Consider the following 22,901-nt stretch of genomic DNA (forward strand, 5'->3'; position numbering starts at 1 on the left):
TTGGGTGTTTCAAGATTGCAACTAGGACTTGCTGCTATACTCACCTTGTGTTTTTGTGCTTTGGTTAACCTACCACTAATGCCCCCAATACTACCCTCTGGAATATCTTCCGCACTGGCTAACACTGTCTCTGGACCCTCCCCCCCATCGCCTAGTTTAAAAACCCCTCTAACTTTTTGGCCATCTTCATTCCCAGTAGATCTGCACCCTCCTCATTTAGGTGCAGTCCGTCCCTTCTATAGTACCGGTTACCGACTGAGAAGTTGAGAAGTCGGCCCAGTCCTCAAACCCCTCCTTACTACACCAGCTCTTCAGCCACTTCTTTACTTCCCTAATCTCCGTCTGCCTTTCTGGTGTGGCTCGATGTACCGGTAGTATTCCTGAGAACACTACCTTGGAGGTCCTTTTCCTCAATTTAGCACCTAAGTCCCTAAAATCGTTCTTTAGGACACTCCATCTGCCTCTGACTTTGTCATTGGTGCCAACGTGCACCATGACAGCCGGGTCTTCCCCAGCCCCTCCCAATAATCTGTCCACAAGATCCGTGATGTGCCAAACCCGAGCGCCTGGTAGACAACATACTTCATCTAGAGTGGGGGCAATCCTGGTGTTACTGGCTAGACTACCAGGTGAAAATGGAGCAAAAAAAGCCTAAAAAGAAGAAAACGAATACAGCCACTACATCCAAGGATTGGCAAGCTGTAATATATTCTATATTTTTGGTTTTGGGTGTAATACCGCTTTAAGTTGGTTGATGTGCCGTTCAGACCTAAGTGTTTGCATAAATCAAGCAGCAGTAATGTCTTGTCTATGAATACTTTAAGACTTATTGCTATAGCCAGTTTTAAAAATAAACACTGTAATATACATGATTATTTATTTTTTATTTTTTTCTCTCTATCAGGCCAGTAATCTTATGAACAGCCCTATTACATCCCCAGCACAGTCACCAACGCCTTCTCCGGGCTCTAACATGAACAGTGTCTGCACTGGACTTTCACCACTATCTGTCATTCCTCAGTTTCCCCGACCTGTTGGCCCTACACAAGGTATATTTCATAACTTGACACCTTAATTGTATTGTTCATTTCAATAATATAAATTTTTCGATTTTTATTATTTTTTTTTTAGGTGATGCTCGGTATTCTTTGCTTGGACAACCACTTCAGTACAACCTTTCCGTTTGTCCCCCAATACTGCACAGTCAGCCCCCCTATTCTGCACAACTGGTACAGTTTGATTGGCATGGGAAATGTAGCTTTAAGGTGCATTCGTACTCGCGTAATGTGTTGTTCTTTGTCTTTTTTTTTAAACCTGGTTTTTAAAGTGCACCTGTCGAAACACTTATCTTTTGAACTGCAGCAATATTTGAGAGTGTGCTGAGAAGCCAAACAAGTGTAATTGTCGTCATGCAGACACTGAACTTTTTTTTTTTTTTTTTTTTTTTTTTTTTTGTTATTCTAAACACATTTTCTTTTATGATTGGATGATGACTGGATTTTTGCTAGTGTCTTTTCTTTGCACTTGAAAAATGTCTAATCTCTTTGAGAGAAAAAAAAAAAGAAAACCAGTGGCTAACAATCAAGATTTTTTTTCTACATCGCTGCTGAGCTGGTCTCTATATATGCAGCTATCCAAGTTGGCCTGTCCTAAGCCTGACTTTGGAGGGCCATACCTGGACCCCTTTATCTTAAAGATTGCAGAGCTTGCCTGGAATGTGACTTTCCGGCACTAAGCTGTGCATCAAGGCACTTTTCAGATCTGTGTGTACTGTGAAAGTTGACTGCAGAGCACTCTCCAGGTCCAGAGCCATGGCAGAGCTCCAGGTGTAACCCTGTCTCTGAAGACGTACTGGAGAGACCACTGGGTGCAGGTAAAAAGCCCCCTTTCCAATGGTTTGACCACAGAAGGGGTTAACTGAGGGATTTAGTGCTGATTTTATCCACTGTTTTGTGAGATCTATACTCTCCTGCTATTCGGCATTGAGAAAACCTATCTTGCTACTGGCAGCAGATGACACATGGAACTCGCTTGTTTGTTTCTGCTGCCCACCTACGGTAACCTTGTCACTTTCAGCCGCCTGATCCCACTTCTGCTATTCAGCAGCCAGTTTCTTCAGTACATGTGGTTTAGCTTTGAACCCAGGCAAAGTTGCATTCAGGCTTGCACCCCAACATGCCTGGTTCTATACACAAGGCAGAGAGTTCCTCAGTACCATGTCCCTTCAGCTCATACGTCACTAACTGCTGCCAGCAGTGTGCCCCTGAGGTGAATGACACTAATGACCTAGAATTTTCACCACTGCTAGAAACTGTGCCATCCTCGATCCGTCCTTTGCTTTATCGGGTGACCCTATCCCTGTAATATTTCAGTACAGTTAGGCAGGATTTCTATGTGTGCATTTGATTGCTGGCTCTTAACTGTAGAGGCCGAAAGCCTACTTCCACAACTTCCCCTGCAGTATCACTATCTGACCTGCCTGCAGCCTTAGCAACCCCTGAGTTCTCTGCCACCAAGACTGTGATGTTTGATTCCTTAAAGCAGGGTCTCCAAACTTTCTAAACAAAGGGCCACGTTTACAGTCCTTCAGACTTTGGGGGGCCAGAGTGTGGCCAGAAGTATAAAATGTCCTGAAATCAGTGGGATTAAACAATGCTCCATCTTTGGTATTAGGGGAAGGAATAGTGCCCCATTGTTGGTGTCAGTGGGAGGAATGGTACCCCATCATTGGTGTCAGTGGCATGAATAGTGCCCCATTGTTGGTGTTATTGGGAATAACAATGCCCCAAGGGCCAAATAAAGTCAATCAAAGGGCCGCAGTTTGGAGACCACTGCCTTAAAGGATAATCATACACAGAAGGAATTGCTGCCTTCTGCCATTACTTCAAGACATAGCTCTTGGCTCCTAATGCCTTACTTCATACCACTTTAAAGCTTGAGGAAGATCAGCCCATAGCTTACACCAGTTCTCTCGTCAGGCTCCTTTAGGCACCCAAGACTGTCAAATCCTTTCTTGTGTACTCGCTGTTCAGTTTTGCTTCATGGAGACTGGTAGAACCCTGATAAGCTGTATATCCCCCTCACAAGTGGCAATAAACTTTATACTCATTTGAAGAGGTCTTTAGTAAAAGGTGGTTGGCCCCCTCTGTGGATCCGACAGTATCCTACCTTCAGAAAGTGTTGAGTTTCTCAGTGGAGGATGCACCTTCTTTTAATAACCCCCATCGACAAGCAACTGGAGGCTTCTCTAGAATCCTGTTTGTTCTGGCAGGCCAGACCATGACCTTTACTTACCAAATTATAGCTGACTGGTCTAGGGCCATCAGAAGGCATCTCAACACTATGGCAATTGATCCCTTTGGTCATATAGTGTTTGGAGCTCATGTTCACAGCCTTGAACTACAGTGTGGATAGGTTTTTAGATGTCTACTCTTGTCTCATCACCTGTATTAGTCTCCTGTCTGTTGACAAAAGTGCCCTTTAGCCAAAGTTTTGGATTGGGAAACCCACATGCAGAAAGTCATTGCTCTGCAAGCCCTTCGAGGCACAACACCTCTTTAGAAACTCTGTGAATACCCTCATCAAGGATGTCACTGAGGGCAAAGAAGTCTAGGTCTCAACCTGGGGAGGCTCACTCATTATTAGAATCCAACAAGAATGCCTTTTGTTACTCCCAGGCCTTAACTTCCAAAGCCAAACCCAAATGAGGCTCACAGTCTGCCCTTAAAAAACCCTGGATGTCCAAGGCCCTCAGACCATTTGATAAGTCTTTTGCAGCATAAGGGGGGGCACCACTTTACAAAGTGGGGAGTCTGTGTTAACCTATGTGGACTTTGAGAACCAGCATATGCAATGGCTGGGTGCAAGAGGAAGTGGTTTCCAGGGGCTGCAAACTAGAATTTCACTCCCAACCCCCCTTCCCTTCATTTCATTACTTTGAACGTACCTGCATTATCACACAGGTTAGCAAATCTCAATGCAAGCCTAACATGCTTTCTCAAGCACGTTGTGATTGCCCCAGTCCCTGAGGTTTTGGGTTTAGAGTCTAATTTATTCAGTTCCCAAACCAAAAGGGAGCATATGCCTCATCTTAGATATCTAAAACCCTTAAATGTCTTAATTTGGGTCCAGTATTTCTGCATGGAATCTACCAGGTCTGTCATAGTATAGTGTAGTAGAATGCATTTGTGTATGAATGCATACACACTTTCTATAGGTACATATGTTTTTGGAGCTGATATTTCATGTCATGTTGGTTCTTTTTGCATGCTTTGGGTGTTGGGCACTTAATGTATGTCTCATCACCAACTTTTTTTTTTTTTTCTAACTTATGCTTCTAAATGGACAGACAGGAATGAAACATGGGAACCGAGGAAAGAGGCAAGCACTAAAATCAGCATCTACAGACCTTGGTTCAGCGGATATAGGCAAGTAAAACGGGCTTGGCTTTTTGGACTTTTTCTTGTTTGTCATCTTAACTAGACTCACTAGATCTCCTTTATCAATGTAGCTCAAAATAAGAGCAGTATTGAGCCACAATGACTAATTTTTAGGCTCCTTTCACATAGGTGGCCAGGGAACAGTAAAAACAGGAGGCTGATCTGCATTTTTACACCCCCTTCCCCTGGCTGCAACTTGCTTTGCCAGTTTGTTTTGAAAATGCCTGGTTATTACTGTGAAAGGAACAAATCTAGAGGCTTTAGGTGGAGTTTAGAGACATTTAAGCTTATCAAGTACAGAGTGATGATATGCACAGTGTAGTATATACAGCAACTAGAATGTGTACTTTCTATATAACAAAAAAGCAACCAAAATGATTTCTTGCTGTGATTTTACTACACTTTGCACATTGTCTCTAAACTCTGCACTGCTTCATTGATTTTAAACTTGTTTGTTCTAGGTGGAATAGTTACACATTCTAATCTAAATAGGTGTGCACGATTCAAGCATCATTTTAGAGGAAAGTGAGTCACTTTTTTCCTCCATTTGCTTTGTGCATGACATGCTAATGTTTCTGCTTTGTTTTTGTTTTGTAGTCCTGGGCCGTGTTCTGGAGATTACAGACCTACCAGAAGGCATCACTCGAGCAGAAGCAGGAAAACTTTTCACACAGCTGGCAATGTCTGGGGCCAAAATACAGTGGTTGAGGGACGCTCAGGGTCATGCCCCAGGGCCTAGTGGCAACAATAATGGACCTGCAGAAAATGGCCGCCAAATTCACAGCATTGACCTGGCAGCCTTTTATACCATCGTGGCAGTCTTCCCCAGCACCATGGCAGCACAGAACGCCTCAGTGCAGCAAAACAGTCCACTCAGCCGCTTCAAGTTGCGCAGCATCAAAAAGAACTATGATTTGCGCATACTGGAACGTGCCAGCTCGCAATAGCATGTGAAGATAGGTGGGGGAAGGTGTGAGGGATTGGACAGAAGGAGGAATACATCTCTTCCCCCTCTAATCATCATGCCTCTTTCTCTCTCCTCTTCCCACCACCAGTTGAAGAAAGCACACTGGACTTATAAATACAGCCTCTACCTTTCTAACCTCTATTTCTCCCTGCACTTTTTATTGTTTTCAATTGCTTCCTTCAACCATTTTACTTCATGTTTGTCCATATTTTTAATTTGTTTTATCATTCTCCACTTCCAGGTCGCCATCAAATACTCACACATCTGTTATGTTGCTTGCTTTCTTTATATCACCCGTTTGTTTCTTTCCTAAACTTGCACGCGTTTCTTATTTTTTTTTATGTTGTCTGGCTTTTCTTTCAAATGTCTCCTGATGCACACCATTATCTATGGGCGCCACCACCTTATCATTAATGCTTTTTTGTTTCTTGCGCATCCTGCGGACACCGCAGGTTCTTCTACTTTACGTCAAATTTTATATATTGGTTTTCCTCGTCAGATTCTTCTCTGCGGTACTTTTTATAAAGACATTACCCAATTTCTGATCGAGAGCAGAAACGCTCTGTAGCGGGTATAAAGCTGCCATAGGGCAAAAGGATAAAGGAATGGACAGATTTTTTTTTTTTCTTCATCCTGAGTGGAATTTTGAACATTTTGCCTTTTTTTTAATTTTCTCAGAGTTGGTTGTCCCTGAACATTGTATAGATTTTTTTTTTTTTTTTTGTTCTTTTTGATGCTTGTGAGAGTACATTAACATGGGTATTTATTTGCACAAATGGGCTGTACTCACTGTAAATTTTATTTAATCCGATTTTGTTTTTAAATATGGAAAAAAGTATGTGTCACATTAACAAAGTGTGTCTTTTTCTTTATAGTTTTGGTAAAACAAGATTTATATTGTGTTATGTATTCTAGTGTCATTCTGTTATTAACACCAATCGTCTATTACCATTGCTGTCCAACTATCCAGCACCCCACCCCCTTCCCAAAAAGAAAAAAAAGACAGAGCAACAAGACTCCAATAATGTATAGATTCAGCCATTACTAGTACTGCTACCATCGTTTTTTTTATCTTAATGCATTCTATACATTGAGATAAAAAGCCTTCTGTTTTCAGCAGCTGCCCCAGCACCCCTAATACTTACCTGAGCCCCATCTCTATCCAGCGATTTCCACTAGTGCCTCGGTCGTCCGTGACTCTTGCTCCTGATTGGCACACACTGCTGTCAATCAATGTCAGTTATCAAGCTAGAGGGGGTGTGGCCAAACTGGGGCTTTGTGTCTGAATGGACACACGGAGCTACAGCTTGGCTCGGGTGCCCCCATAGCAAGCTGTTTGCTGTGGGGGTACTTAACAGGAAGGGAGGGGCCAGGAGAGCCGAAGAAGGACCCGAGAAGGAGGCTCTGGGCTACTCTGTGCAAATCCACTACACGGGGCAGATAAGTATAATATGTTTATTTTTATAGAGAAAGAAAGAAACAAGACTTTACAATCACTTTAAGGTGGTAAGCAGGCAAATGGTAGGTAGAAAAATAAAATGCATATATGGGAGCCATTTAACCTGCCAAATATTCATATTTCTGCCCATCCAGTAGGGAGATTTACACAGTCCTATCTGACAGGAGACCTGACCTTTCTCTGATGTGGTTAATACTCAGAGCTTGTCCCCCTCCCAGATTTTGACTAGACCGTGAAAAGAAAAACAGCACACAAATGAGCTAACCTTTCTGTTACTTTGTATTCTCCTTCCTTCAAATGTATTTTGTTAGCACATGAGCACTGCAGCACAACTAATTGGTTTCTTGTGCTATGTCTCCTTCTCCCAGTTGGAGCTAGGGATAACTAGAAGCTAAGGCCTCATTCAAAATAGCTTTGTCAATGCTGCATTTATATGCAATTTGAGGGCATTTCTAAAAGCAAATAAATGGATGTAACTTTTTTATTTTTTTTTTGTTTCCATTCACACCTATATTTACTGGCATTTAAGTGCAGTCAATTTAGTTGCATGTAGAAAGGATAGAATTCTGAGCACTCAGGGCACTTGTGCATTTCATGATGTATTAATGAATTCAGAGCTACATTATTGCGTGTTGCCTGTCATGCTCACCTTCTGGTTTCAATACTTTGTTGCTAACCAAGAGCAAGATCTGCTTTCACTTGCTACATACTTGCACCAGGGCAGTGACTTAAAGTATTGACAAAGGCAGCCAGGTAGCTTGCATGTAAGAAGGATATCAGGAATGGCTGTCCTACATACTGCTTTTGTGATGTCTTTTTTAAAAGTTTTACCCAATCATTTTTGGTGGTGGGAGCCAGCTGCATGCAGGGTCTATCATTTTTACATCCAGACTAATCTTTTCATACTGAGCATTTTCCTGTATAACAACTTCAATACAGGGCACTTTCACCCCCTTCCTGCCCAGTCCAATATTCAGCACTGTCGCACTTTCAATGACAATTGCACTGTCATGCAACACTGTACCCAAACAATTTTTTCCCACACAAATAGAGCTTTCTTTTTGTGGTATTTGATCACCACTGGGGTTTTTATTTTTTGCGCTACAAATAAAAAAAAAAAGACCAAAATTTAGAAAAAAAAAAAAAATTCTTTGTTTCTGTTACCAAACTTTGTAAATAAGTTTTCTCCTTCACTGATGAGGCTGCACTGATAAACGTCACTTCCTGGTTGCCATGTGATCTGTGATTGGACACTGGTCACATGGTAAAGAGCCTGGGTCACAGGCTCTTTACCTAGATCAGAGGTGCGGTGTGTCAGACTGACATGCCACACCCCGTGGCTTATCCTGATGAATGTCATATGACATCCAGTCAGGATAATACAACCACTTTACGGCCGTCATCTTGCTATATGGTGGGCGGGAAGTGGTTAAAGTGGTCTGAGTTTGTTTTGTTTTGTTTTTTCCCTTAATGCATTCTCTGCATAAATAATAAAAAATACCCTACTACATATTACTCTCTCCCACAAAACGCTTACGTGACACTTCTGAAGTTCCTTCTGGCCCAAGGTGTCATAACACGGGTCCTTGCTGCAGAATTGTTTTAGGGGTTCCACTTTAATCTGTTCACTGTTCCCAAACCCTGAATGTCTTTATTTGGGTGCTCATTCTGGATGGAATCCACCAAAACTGTCATTGCCTCCATTCATCAGGGAAACTTACCTGCATCCCCATCTTTACAGCACACCAGAGTTTTCTGAGCTTTACTATAGGACCACTGCAGTACCAGTTTGTGGCTCTGCCACACCAGGGTGTTGGCTTAGTGCTGACCTTGTTGTGCTCTTGCGGCATCCCCATTGTGGGATACTTAAGCTGGCTCAGCAGGGACAGGCCGAACTTGAATCCATTTATGGCCTTTCCCACTCGACAGAAGTCGATTGTTAGTCAATCAGGAATGTTGGAAAATTTTTGTTGATCAGCAGGTGCAGCCTCTGGTCAGTGTATTTTGACAGCAGAAGAGTCCTGTTAGCATAGAGTGGCACAGAGGGGAGGATTCCTCCATCCACCTCGCTTTTGTAGATGGGGGAATCCCTTCAGTTTTTTCATTCAGCCTGCTGGCTATGTTCCTGTGTCCCTCAATGTATGAGAGACAAATAGGATTTTTTCACTCGCTGTAAATTGTTTTTCTTGCAGTCCCTTGAGAGACATAGGTGTTTGTGATCATCCTCTCTGGACTGCTTTACAAAAAAAAAAAAAAAAATGAAGGCATGTTGGTGGTGAGAAGGGTTATAATGTGGGTCAGCCTACAGGTTTTTGTTGTTTGATAGTGTCCAACCTTTTGAGTTGTAGTAAAGATTTCCTCTGGTCTCCACGAAGAAGAAAAATAAGCTTTTAACGAAGCCGCAGACACTGATTTTAGAGTTTTGGGTTTAGAGTAGAGTAATTTTTCCACCTATGCTCAACAAAATAAGAATCAACATTAGTTCAAAACCGACCACAAAAAAATACACAGGTCAAGCCAGAGAGGGAGAAACACTTTGGGGAACATTTATCAAATTAGTGACACAATATAAATAAGAAAACCAAATTGAATCTGCGCAATTATGTCTGGTGAAAGGACAGCAGGCCTACACCGTGACAGTGTTTTCACTACACCCAACCAAGACATCAACCACAGACAATCAGTGTGGTGTTATAAACGTGTACAAAATCATGTAAATCAATACATCTCTCCAATTCATAAACGATAATCGGTCTCGGTCACCTGTATCCAGTGGATATAAAAGGTCTACACGCCCTTGTTAAAATGTCAGTTTCTGTGATGTAAAAAAAAATAGTCAAAGATAAATCATTTCAGAACTTTTCCCACCTTTTAATGTGACCTATAAACTGCACAACTCAGTTCAACAACAAACTGAAATCTTTTAGGCGGGGGGTGGGGGAGTAAAAATAAAAAACTAAAATAATATGGTTGCATAAGTGTGCAAACCCTCCAACTGGGGATGTAGCTGTGTTCAGAATTAAACAATCACATTCAAACTCATGTTAAATAGAAGTCAGCTGTTCTAGTAGATCCTTCCTGGCATTTTCTTAGTTGCATCCTACAGCAAAAGCCATGGTCTCCAGAGAGCTTCCAAAGCATCAGAGAAATCTCATTGTTAAAAGGTATCCGTCAGGAGAAGGGTACAAAAGAGTTTCCAAGGCACTAGATATACCATGGAACACAATGAAGACAGTCATCGAGTGGAGAAAATATGGCACAAGAGAAAACAGTGATGTTACCAAGAATTGGAGGACCCTCCAAAGTTGATGAGAAAACTGGTCAGGGAGGCTGCCAAGAGGCCTACAGCAATATTGAAGGAGCTGCAGGAATATCTCTCAAGTACTGGCTGTGTGGTACATGTGACAACAAACTCCCGTATTCGTCATATGTTTTGGTTATGGGATAGAGTGGCAGCCTTTTCTTAAGAAGAAAAACATCCAAGCCCTGCTAAATTTTGCAAAAACACATCTGAGGTCTCCCAAAAGCATGTGGGAAAATGTGTTATGGTCTGATGAAACCAAGGTTCAACTTTTTGGCCATAATTCCAAAAGATTTGTTTGGCGTAAAAATGCTGCACATCACCAAAAGAACACCATACCCACACTGAAGCATGGTGGTGGAAGCATCATACTTTGGTGCTGGAACAAGGGCCTTAGTCAAGGTAGAGGAAATTATGAACAGTTCCAAATACCAGTCAATATTGACACAAAACCTTCAGGCTTCTGCTAGAAATATGAACAGGAACTTGTGCCATGTGCCATGCTAATAGACTCATAATAGACTCATACCCAAAAAGACTGAGTGCTGTAATAAAATTAAAAGGTGCTTCAACAAAGTATTTAAGTGTGTGCACACTTATGCAACCATGTTCTTTTACTTTTTTATTTTTACTTCCCTTCACCTAAAAGATTTCAGTTTGTTCAACTGAGTTGTACAGTTTATAGGTTACATTAGGGTGGAAAAAGTTCTGAAATGATTTATCTTGGTCTCATTTTTTTACATCACAGAAACCTGACATTTTAACAGGGGTATGTAGACTTTTAATATCCACTGTATACAGAGGACTGAGATTGATTATTGTTTATGCATTGGAGAAATGCATTGATTTAAGTGATTTTGTGAATAACACAAAGCTTTAAATATATGAAAAAAACAAAATAAGATGTAAAAATATTAAAAGAATTTATAAAGTGTTCAAGTAATACTTTGAAATCCATATTAAGAAAGTGGAAATCCATTGATGACAAAATCATCAGATTAAGTCCTTTTAGGACGATACTTGTAAGGCAGAGCTCTTGTGCTGATGACGTCATCACACTTTGATTAGTCTGGGAGCTGTAGTCCAGGACTTCTCACCAGTCCTGCTATGTCATTTCTTTGCAATACTGCTTGGTGGATTTTAAATCGTGCTAAAAGTCCATTTTATTTATGGATGTTTTAATCTTCTCGACATGCTCTCACAATAAAGAATACAGTGACCACTATTACATTCTCAATCTTTTTTGATGTCTTTATTCACTCTGAGGAATATATAGCTGGAGCCTGTTTTGGGGTACTGAACCAGGGGAGAAATTCTATCACCAGTTTAACCCTTCATGGGAAACAAGCCTCTAAGACCTCATATTACCTAGGTTGTTAAGGTAAGCAGACAAGTGTGGCATGGGGTGCACAGAGTGATATCGCATGGGCAGAGCACTTGATTCATTTGGCAACTGATGGACTCCACTTTCTTAAAAGGCATTTCAAATGTAATATTACTGTTACTGGGAAACTTTGTAAATAATTGTAAAATGTTTACATCATCTTTTCTGCATGTATTTAAGTTTGTTATTTATATGTACAGTTGATTGATCATCATTTACACATGTACAGTAATTTGGTTTATGCATTGGAGATATGTGTTGATTTACGGGATTTAGTTTTTTTGTGATAGGGTTGCGTTCACATATTTTGCACTGAATATGGTAAATGACACTCTATTACATATTTTGAATATACACTTTTATATCACCGCACTCATTTGTTGTGTACAAATAATGCCTCTTGTTTAGTAAGTCTTTGCACAGGTTAATGTGGTTGTTATCCCCAAAAAAAAAAAAATTCAGATCCTGATCCCTTAACCCTTTCGCTGCCAAGCCCTGTGCTCCATTTTGTACTCTCAGGTGGCCAGACCATTTTTACAATTTTTTTCCTTTGCTTTTTTATTTTTCACTAACAGCTTTCAGAGTTTGTAAAAGACCCCCCAAACCATATATTTTCTGAAAGTATATGACTTCTGGAATAAAAAAGAAGGTGCTACTGATTCTTTAGGCCCCGCTGTATTTGCGCAAATGTTTATCAAACAATATTTTTGCTAAAAATACACTAAAACCATTATTGGCAGATAAAAACACAGCTAATTGTACAAAATTCCTGCTAAATTCCAACTAAATATAAAAGCTTTACCTGTATGGGGTTAATACATAACAAATGTTTGTAATTTACATTGCGCCTTTTTGCAAAATGGTTAAAACTGAACATGCGCAAAAATGTAAATATACAAATTTCTCAAAAAAATCTGAAGGTTTTAATTTGTTCCTTACAGCAGGGGTGTCCAGACTTTTTTTTTTTTTTCAAAGAGGGCCAGATTTGATGAAGTGAACATGCGTTAGGGCCGACCATTTTGCTTGACATTCTTTGAACCATTAAAATTCGGTCTAAGTGTGTTTGTCCGAGCACTAATACACTGTCCAACAAGAATTCTCCTGCCTTTGTGTCTGTGTGTGGTGAAGAGATGAACTTGGGCATGTTATTTGGATTTGCCATATTTATCGGCGTATAACACATGCCTTCGCTTTAAGGGGGAAGTTTCAGGAAAAAGATAAAATTTTAAATAAAAAATCGTGAAACAAAATAAAATCAGCCCCACCACTGCCATGAATGCAGACTCACCATTGCCATTAGTGCAGCCTGATCCATGCCCATCTGCAGCCTCGGAGGGGACAGGGAGGGGGGGGGGGCGGGACATGCGCCAACAGATTACGTACAGGAGAAACTCCTGTTTTCTCGGTGGCCTCTTTAATACAAAGTCCCGCCTCCTATGATGGACAGAACAGTTGTCCAATGGCAGCGCAGGAGATGGGACTTCCTATTATAGAGCCCGCCGCGTAAACAGGAAATTCTGTATGTTCGGCACTCGTCCCGCCCCCTTCCTGTCCCCTTCGAGGCAGCCAGAATATATATCTTTTGTGGCCCCGGCTCACAGAGATTCGTTGGGGGCCACAAAAGATATACATGTCCAAATTACCAGTCAGGCCGTTCAGAACTGAGCCGCAGGCTGCAATTGGCCCGGGGACCGGACTTTGGACATGCCTGCCTTATAGTGTAGCACTGACCCCCGAAGGAGCTGCTGGTATTTGATTGGGCCTGTACTCTGCTTTTACACCCCCAATAACTTGGCTCAATCCCCTTGACACAGCTGTAGTGCAATGTTGGTGTGAAGCTAATAGTAAAGGATAACCCCACAATGTGCAATATAACTTTGTTATTACCTGGGTATCCGTTGCTTCACCTACTGTAAATAAGAACACTCCACACCAATTGTACTTAACCAGGAACGTATTTTTACTGGAATTGGTATAAAATAGTAATTACAGTATTTGTACTGTCACACAAACATAATGCAACAGCCCAATAGTTATTCACAACAATCTGTACACATAGGTTTGTCCTAGATGACCTCTGGAAGTGCGTCTCCAAGTGGTACAAACGCCTTAACTCTGGGCACCTTCCCACTTCCAGCATGCTCTGGTAACCACAAGAAGACAATGTTATTCAATAAAGCACAACACAATTCCTAGGGAGCTCCCCCTGCTTTAGAGTGTAAACTCTCTATTAACCAGAAATAGGATGCAAGGCCTTGCAATGAAAGAGGCTGTCTTTTTAGTCTTCTGTCTGCTGCTAGCTATTTGTGTGGTACCAATTGTAATCTGACAGTTGAACAAACAAAGGTCAAAGGAAAATGAATGCTAGAACTATTCTTGTAGTGCAGTACACCTGCAACTGCCTCCAGTGCAGTTTGGCTTTTAGTAACACAGTGTCAGGAGTACAGTGAAGGATAGGCTTGAGCCCTGTTCAAACTCAGTCCTTCTTGAATAAGATCTTCTCTGTGGGACTACAGGTCCCAACAGCGCTGTGTCTATAGTCTAAGTGTGAAAAGGTGCGGTACAAACATTCTGGGTATCAGCCCTCTCACCACACTGTCCAGACAGATGGATGCCTCCGTGCCACAGTATCTCAGTTCGTTCGCTGCAGCCACGCCGTCGTGCTTTTCCGTCTCACAGATGACCGGGAGTCCTCGGTTACCTCCTTCAAGGGTCTCTGGAACGATCACACTGCTGCTCTAGCACGCTGTAATGTAAGGCAGGATCAAAGGCTGCTGTTCTGCTCCGCATGAGGTAGGCCTCGACTCTGTGGGACACACACACCCACAGAGCCCTGCTGGCAGGCCATGCGTCCCTGGAACAAGAGAAAGAAAATGGCTGTGCGAGCCCTTTTATAACCTACCTAGCATGCAGTTCAGTGCTGAGTGTTCATGGGAGGTCACTTGGCATTGTGGGTAGGTCAGTCAATGTAAAATGTAAACAAACAGTCACTTCCTGTAACATTCCTCCATGTTCTTGAAATGAAAATAAAACTGAAGTCCATTTCATGTTTTGGCCACTAGATGGTGCCAAGTGCCAAATACCAAGGTATGTACTGCCCATACTTTTAACATTACATTAAGGAAACAGGCAAAAATTTGTCAGCGCTACATAGTATTCAGAATTTGTGAAAGATCCCCCCCCCCCCCCCCCAACCATATATTTTCTGAAAGCATAGACCAGTAGAATAAAAAGAAGGTGCTATTGATTGTTAGGGCCCCACGATATTTGCGCAAATGTTTACTAAAGCAATATTTTCGCTAAAAATACACTAAAATCATTATTAGCAGATACAAACAGCAAATTTTACAAAATTCCTGCTAAATTCCTACTAAATATAAAAGCTTAACCTGTATTCAGTTAATAAATAACAAATATTTGTAAATTTTAAATTGCGCCTGTTTGAGAAATAGTGAAAATTGGAGGTACACACGTTTAAAAGGTACTACTGATTTTTAAGGCAGCACGATATTTGCGCAAATGTTTATCAAAACAATATTTTCACAAAAAATACACTAAAATCATTAATGGTGCACATAAACACAACATAACTTACAAAAGTCCTGCTAAATTGCTACTAAAGCCTCGTTCACATATGGCATACAAAAGTGTACGCCCATGGAGGGCCATGTTTACCTGTATGGGAATGCACAGGTGTTCCATGCATCCCTGTACAGGCAGTCCCATTTATGTCAATTGGGATGCAATGGTTGCATAGGCATAGCTGCTGTTCCCAATCTGACATCTGTGTGGGTCTTTGGTGAGATATCAGAAGTCTAAACAGACCCCCATTTCTCTTTTTTTGAGGCAGAGAAAGTCTTGGCAGCACTTTACTTGAATGAATAAGGAATCTGTATAAAGATTCCTCATTCATTCATAAAATGACAGTCTGATATATATTAACCGCAATTTCAGTGGGAGGTCTAGGAACGATCAGTAGTAGTGATCGCTGCCTGCGCTCTACTACAGGGGGGAACTTGGTAAAAGCATGTTTATCAAGCCCCAGCTTCACCCCCACCCACGCCACTCCCCCCCCCCCCCCCCCCGCCGTACTCCCCAGCCTGACACATCACGGAGATCAGTGCAGGGAAAAGCTGCAGGTGGCCGGAGGGGAAGAAGAGATGCTCGGAGCAGCCATGGGTTGGGGGGGTGCAGGGGCAGTTGGGGGAGGGGGCGATCTGACTGGCGTGGAGGAACACATCTGGATCTCCCCAACCCCCCATGCAGCACCTGAAGTGGGCTGGAGTGGCTAAGGAGGGATGCCGGATAATGATGGTGGCCGCGGAGATCCGCTTTGGGGGGGTTGGATTGTGTGTGGGGGAGAAGAAGGGGGGTGGAGAGTAGGGGGGAAGTTTAAGATGAAAGGAAGCGGCGGGAGGTGGAGTGGCTGGGGACAGTGAAGCAGCGGCATGGGTGGGGGGGGCAGTCACATTTAGGGTTAATAACTCTGGTCAGCGGGTTATAATTTGCTGATCAGAGCTATAGAATTGTTCAGCAGAGTCTGCTGAACAATTCTGATATAAGTTTATGGTCATTGAAGTGACCATAAGCTTATAGGAGAGGGAGAAATGAGGTCCGTACACCGTACGGACTTGATCACCTGCAGGCACTTCTGTAGGTCCGTACGACCTTGGCAGTGAAAGGGTTAAAGCAGATTAAACAGCACAGTGCTTGTGCTGTGTAATCTGCCCTCCTCTAAACTGTACAAAAAAAACCTCCCTGAACCTGCCACTTCCTGTATCTTCTCTCTGTACTGACCACGAAAATCAGGGCTGCTGAGCCCTGACCACCGTGGTTAGAGTGCATCCCTCTGTCATACGCAGCTGTCCTCTCTCCCCCTCCTCCTTGCCTGTCAGCTCCCTCTGTCTCTGTCCGCCCCTATCATTAAAAATAAAAAACCTACAATGGTCACTGCCAGCCCCTCTATTAGAGCCTGGCATACCACGCTATGCAAGTCATTTCTAAAAACGAGCAGTGCAAATACCTATTTAGAGTTATCTTCAGGACGGTCATGTGACTTTATAGCCCCAAGATGAGGCTTCTGCGGGAGGCCATGTGATCTCCCCGGCTGATGTCAGAGGGAGATCTTGACCCCTCCCACAGAAGCCCTGTATTGGAGCTGTAAAGCAGTTGTGTGACCGGGCTGAAGACAGCTCTAAATAGGTATTTGCAACGCTCGTGGTATGCCAGGCTCTAATAGAGGGGCTAGCAGTGATTTATAAATTAGACTTAAACACTTTAACTTTGTATTTGTGACACCTATGCTTTTAAATTGACATTAAACAATACCTCATACACACCCACTACTTAATGGCCCTGTAATCTAGTACTTGCTGTGGTGTTCTGCTTTGTGCTGTCCTCAAGGAGCTCCTGAACCTAATCTTTTTCTATCTCACTTATGTTTGTTTATAACAAGCATTGCACATTAGTTGTGTTTATGTGCATTTCACTATGCACACTACAAATCTAAATTAATACATACCTAAATATAGTTTTCTTTTTTCAATCAGAGATTAGTATCTCTGTAATACTGGGCAGCCAAGTGTGACAGTTTAACCACCTCAATACAGGGCACTTACACCCCCTTCCTGCCCAAGCCATTTTTCAGTTTTCAGCACTGTCGCACTTTGAATGACAATTGCGCGGTCATGTTACACTGCACCTTAATTAAATTTTTATCATTTTTTCCCCACAAATAGAGCTTTCTTTTGGTGGTATTTGATCACCTCTGCGGTTTTTATTTATTGCGCTATAAACAAAAGAAGAGGGACAATTTTGAAAAAACACAATATTTTTTACTTTTTGCTATAATAAATATCCAATTTTTTTTTTTTTTTTTAACAAATTTTTTCCTCAGTTTAGTCCGATACGTATTCTTCTACATATTTTTGGTAAAAAAAAATTGCGATAAGCGTATATTGATTGGTTTGCGCAAATGTTATAGCGTCTACAAAATAGGGGATAGATTTATAGCATTTTTATTATTTATTTGTTTTTTACTAGTAATGGCGGCGATCTGCAATTTTTATTGTGACTACGATATTGCGGCGGACACATTGGACACTTTTGACACATTTTTGGGACCATTCACATTTATACAGTGATCAATGCTATAAAATTGCATTAATTACTGTGTAAATGTGACTGGCAGGGAAGGGGTTAACACTAGGGGGCGCTCGAGGGGTTAATGTATGACCTAAGGAGGTGATTCTAACTGTGGGGGGAGGGGACTGACTGGGGGAGGTGACCGATCGCTGTCCCTATGTACAAGGGACACGCCATCGGTCTCCTCTCCTCTCTGACAGGACGTGGATCTGTGTTTACATGCACAGATCCACGCTCCTGCTCTGTTACCCGGCAATCGCGGGTGCCCGGCGGACATCGCGGCCGCTGGGCACGCGCACCAGGTCCCGAGTGACGCAGCGGGCACGCGCGCGCGCCCCCTAGTGGCTCGGGAGGGCGAGGACGTCATATGACGTCCTCCCAGAACAACAGAAGCCTCGTCCAGCCGTCATATGACGGTGGGCGGTGGCTTAGCGGTTAAAAAGGTCAGAATGCTTAGTGTCACTAAACCTACATCATAAAAACTACCAATAAATGCTGTTCATACTCTGAGTCACTAAGAGATTTGTTTTCTGTATTCTGCAAAAAAACCTGGTTGCTCCTGCTGCTCTCTATCTCTACCGCCTATTTATGTCCCCAATTCAGCTAGGGCTTTTGCAGCTGTGGTGGCAACTCTGCACGTGCTCAGTTTTCAGTGAATTTCTATGCTGAGCATTTCCTTCCTATCACATCGCAACAGCCCATGTGACTATAGTCACACATGTGGGCGTATGCACAGTGGTAAATGGCAGCCCACTCCCTCCCTCCCTGCTCCTCCATACCGACTAACCATTTAAACACAACAGGGGCGGGATATTACATGTAGATTAATGGTGGATGGAGGGGCATGACACAGCCTGTGACTGGAAGAAATCTGCCCCCACCATGCTATTTTCACAAAATAATAAAGATTAGATAGTCTTACGTATTCGTATGACTATTTAACCACTTGACCTCTGAAAGATTTAGCCCCTTCATAACCAGGCCATTTTTTGTGATATGGCACTGCTTTAATTTAACTGACAACTGCGTGGTCATGCAATGCTGTACACAAATAAAATATATGTCCTTTTTTTCCCACAAATCGAGCTTTCTTTTGGTGATATTTGGTCACTTCCTGCATTTTTTTATTTTTTGCGCTATAAACAAAAAAAGATACTATTAACTTTTGAAAAAAAAAATAGATATATTTTACTTTCTGCTATAAAACATATCTATTTTTTTTAAATCCCATTTCTTCATAAATTTAGGTGATATGTATTCTGCTATACATATTTTTGTTAAAAAAAAATCCCAATAAGTGTATATTGGTGGGTTTGTGCAAAAGTTATAGCGTCTACAAACTATGAGATATATACTGGAATTTTTATTTTATTACTAGTAATGGCGATCAGCAACTGCAATATTGTGGCGGACAATCTGAAAACTTTTGACACTGGGAACCAGTGAAACTAATACAGTGATCAGTGCTAAAAAAATGCACTGTCAGTGTACTTATGACACTGGCTGAGAAGGGGTTAAATATCTAGGGTGATCAAAGGGTTAACTGTGTGCCTGGCCTGTGTTTTTGTGAATAATTTTGGGTGCTTTTGCTAAGGAAAGTGATGGGTTTTATTCCCTGACTTGCCTTGATTACATAGGCTCCATTCTATGTCTGTGTCCGACGATCAGCAGGTGCTGGCAGACAACCATTGCCCAGCATCCACGGATCTGCTTCTGCTGTGTATAGGCGGAAGTGCAGAATCAGGCGGTCCTTACGTGGTTACAGCAGTTTATTGATATTTACTTATTTTTACTCTGTATTCCAAAAGTTTTTTTTTTTTTGTTTTTTTTTTGTTTTTGTTTTGTTTTTTAACATGTGACCAGCAGCAGAGGACTAGACGCTCCCCCTGCTTATGTTACCCTGCAGACAGGAAAAGAGCTGGGTCATGTGACAGCTGTATATTGATTAGGAAAAAGGTACTGATGTTTTATTGTTATTAAAATAATTGCAATGCCATCGTCCGTATACAGAAATAGAAGAGACAATGTTAATTAAACAATGTGTGTGTGTTTAGTATCACTTTAAAATATTAATTTCCCTAATGATTTAAGGTCAAATACTAGGTTATAGTTTTGAGATTTCCATAACAAACAGGCATCTTAAGCAGGAAGCATAGTGTAGATGTGGTATCAACCCCAGTTGAAGTCTCCTCTGGCACAAACCTTCCTTGGTAGGACCGTTGTTCTACCTAAGTCTTCTTGCTGTTATGGAGCCTTTTTTGATCAGCACATGGCTGTGTTATTTCATTTCTTGCCTTAAGGGTTAAGTAGTAAAAAAAAAAAATGCACATATCCTGGTTAATTAAGAGTTAATTCCCTGTGCACAGAATAAAAAACTTTCCTCTGTCAGCTGCAGCTCTCTCATTTGCAAATCTGCCTTACAGGGAATGCAGGAGATAAGATAGCTACTGTGTTACTTGTTTGTTGTTTTGGTTTAAAATATTACATTGAATCCTTACTGAGATTGTCAGAGTGATCATTCAGTGAAGAAGGCTTCTGACTAGCTCCCAGTCATACGATCTCATGGGCTGTGCACAGTAGCTGAGCAGAAGGGGATAAGAAAGTGAGGGGCATACAAGACAAGTCCTGTGTGTACAGAGGAGGGGGTTTTATGGACTTTTGTAAGATGCTCAAGTTAGGCAACTGGTTATCATATTATCCTTTGAAATCTTACCAAGCCCTACCCATGGTTTCCTGAAGAATCTCGTAATTTTCCTGTATGAAAGTTAACCTGTTCTGTACTGCAGGTACAGTATTTTGGTACAGTATGGGGGAGAAATGAAGGATGGAATCCATAGTTCGCACAAAATGACATTGGCAGTAGCGTGTACAGAATTATTGTATGCAAACTCTGCACAAGGAAGCAAAGATACTCAGTTATCTTGCGAGAATATAGAAAAACAATGGAGATATTGTTTCAACGTTTGATTTGTTCTCTCTGGCCATTACTTTGTGGGTGATAAGCTGATGACAGGCAAACTTCAATATCTAAGGCTTTGCAGAAAGCCCTCCAGAATCTGGAGGTGAATTGCACTCCTCTGTCAGAGACAATGCTCTTTGGCAGGTCATGTAATCTTATGATCTCCTTGATAAAGGCGTGTGCATTATCCATGGCAGAAGCACCCACCAGCGTCAAAAAGTGGGCCATCTTTGACAGGCGATTGACCACTACTAGGATAGTGGAGAAACCTTCGGAGACGGGTAACTCCACTATAGTCCATGGATAGCAACTTCCAAGGGTGGTCTGGGACTGGCAATGGTCTTAACAGGCCCCAAGCTTGCATGTAACTTCCTTTATTTTTGGTAAAGGTTGTACAGAACCCCATATAGTCCTTGCAATCTTGCCTCAGGTTAGGCCACCACTAGGATCGCTGAATCAGCTCAGATATCTTACTGACCCCGAAATGGCCGGCAAGCTGGTGGTCATGAAAGGGCCTGAGATGTGGCCCCTCTCGGGTACAAAAATTTTGTCTCCCTGCCACTGGAGTCCTTTCTGTTTTCTGAGTGCAGAGATCTCAGATTTAAAGCATTGAGCAGAGGTCTGTTTGAGAGTTGACCTTAGATCAGGTTGAATCAGAAGAAAATTCTAAGGGGACAGGATGGTGCAGGGGGTGACAGTCTCAGGAGTTTCTGGAAACATACGTGAAAGTGCATCTGCCTTCCCATTCTTGGACCTTGGGCATTGCGTGAGATTGAATATAAAACTTGAGAAGAATAAGGTCCATCAAACCTGCCGTAGTCTTAGGTGTTTGGCCAATCTAAGATACTCCATGTTCTTGTGGTTTGTGAATCTCATGATGGGGTGCATTGCCCCTTCCAATTCCATTCTTCCAGTGCAACTTTTATTGCCCATAACTCCTGATCCCCCATGTCATAGTTCTTTTCGGGCTGACTGATCTTCCGAGAAAAGAAAGCTACTGGATGCAGCAATGCCTTAGATCTTGTTGTTGGAATAAGACATAGGGCATAGGGCAGAGCTGGATCTGGGTGCTGCAGAACAGGAGCAGATGTAAGCAAGACCTTTAATTTATCGAAAACCGAATGAGCTTCCTGGGACCATTGAAAACTGGTGTGTTGGTGGGTCAGCTCAGTCGGGGAAATTATGATAGAAAAGTCTCAAATAAATCTTCGATAGAAATTAGCAAACCCCACAAATCTTTGGATTCCCTTTTTTATCAGTGGGTGCTGGATGGCAGATACTTTCTGAAGGTCCGTGGCCACTCCATCTGTGGAAATTATTAGGCCCAGGAATTGTATGGACATCTTTTCAAAATCGCACTTCTCTGCTTTTGCATAAAGTCTGTGTTTCCTTAGTGTGAACAGAACCTTTGTAACGTGGATTCTGTGCAGCTCCAAGGTGGCTGAAAAAATAAGAATACTGTCCAGGTACATGATCAAGAAGTGATCTAGGAATTCTCTAAAAAATATCATTCACAATATGTGGGAAGGTAGCTGGGGCGTTACATAGTCCAAAAGACATGAGGAGGTATTTGAAAAGCTGTCTTCCACTTGTCTCCCTTCTTGATATGCAGATGGTTGTAAGCATCCCACTTCTTTAGAGAAGTGCTGAGAGGGCCTACCTTGCAGCTGAGTGCAGAGCATCCCTGAAGGTGGTAACAGTGCTATGCTCAAAGAAGCAGAGGTTGCCAGCTGTGACAGGGTTAAGAGTTGAGGAGATGTCTGCTGGATGGCGGCTGATGAGCAGGATGCGCTGCTGGGCAGGAGTCCCTCAGGAGTGCCAGATGAGACTTTGCAGAAGGGAGAGCCAGGAGCAGAATCAGGAGCCAGGCCAGTTGTCATTCATGGGATTTCAGCCAGGGGTAAAGCAGCAAGCGGAGTCAGGAGTCAGCCGGGCTCATACACTGGTAATCAGGCAGCAGTGGAATCAGAAGAGCAAGCCAGAGGTCATACATGGATCAGCAGGCAGCAGAGTCAACAGAACAAGCAGAGATTCAAAGCCAGGAATGGAGTCAAAGGCAAGCCGGGTCGGTAACAGAAAATCCACTAATAGCAGGAACACACGGGGAGCTGAAGATCATCCAGCAACTAGTGCCTCATGTTGTTGACTTTAAATAGGCCACTGGGCGCCAGAATCTGTCACACATTGCGTGCGCCATGGCACATCAATCTTCGTGGCTGTTCCTGCCCATGCGCACATTTGCATTGGC

At 42.3% G+C, this 22,901-nt stretch overlaps 1 protein-coding gene across 16 annotated transcripts in view; it reads left to right on the forward strand.

The window, feature by feature from the left end:
* Positions 1-11,922, forward strand: part of R3HDM2 (R3H domain containing 2) — a 186,454-nt gene extending 174,532 nt beyond the window's left edge. For 9 of the 16 annotated variants that reach the window (XM_073613807.1, XM_073613816.1, XM_073613814.1 and 6 more), the window contains 4 exons: positions 905-1,049; positions 1,132-1,265; positions 4,349-4,427; positions 5,037-11,922. In XM_073613807.1, the coding sequence (XP_073469908.1) occupies positions 905-1,049; positions 1,132-1,265; positions 4,349-4,427; positions 5,037-5,386 (708 nt within the window). In that variant the 3' untranslated portion in view covers positions 5,387-11,922. Of the gene's footprint in view, positions 1-904; positions 1,050-1,131; positions 1,266-4,348; positions 4,428-5,036 lie in introns of those variants that run through there. The other 7 variants (XM_073613812.1, XM_073613815.1, XM_073613817.1 and 4 more) reach the window with 4 other exon arrangements.
* Positions 11,923-22,901: the final 10,979 nt, after the last annotated feature.

The sequence above is a fragment of the Aquarana catesbeiana genome, linkage group LG02 (genome assembly GCF_042186555.1).
Source record: "Aquarana catesbeiana isolate 2022-GZ linkage group LG02, ASM4218655v1, whole genome shotgun sequence".
NCBI classification, from domain to species: domain Eukaryota; kingdom Metazoa; phylum Chordata; class Amphibia; order Anura; family Ranidae; genus Aquarana; species Aquarana catesbeiana.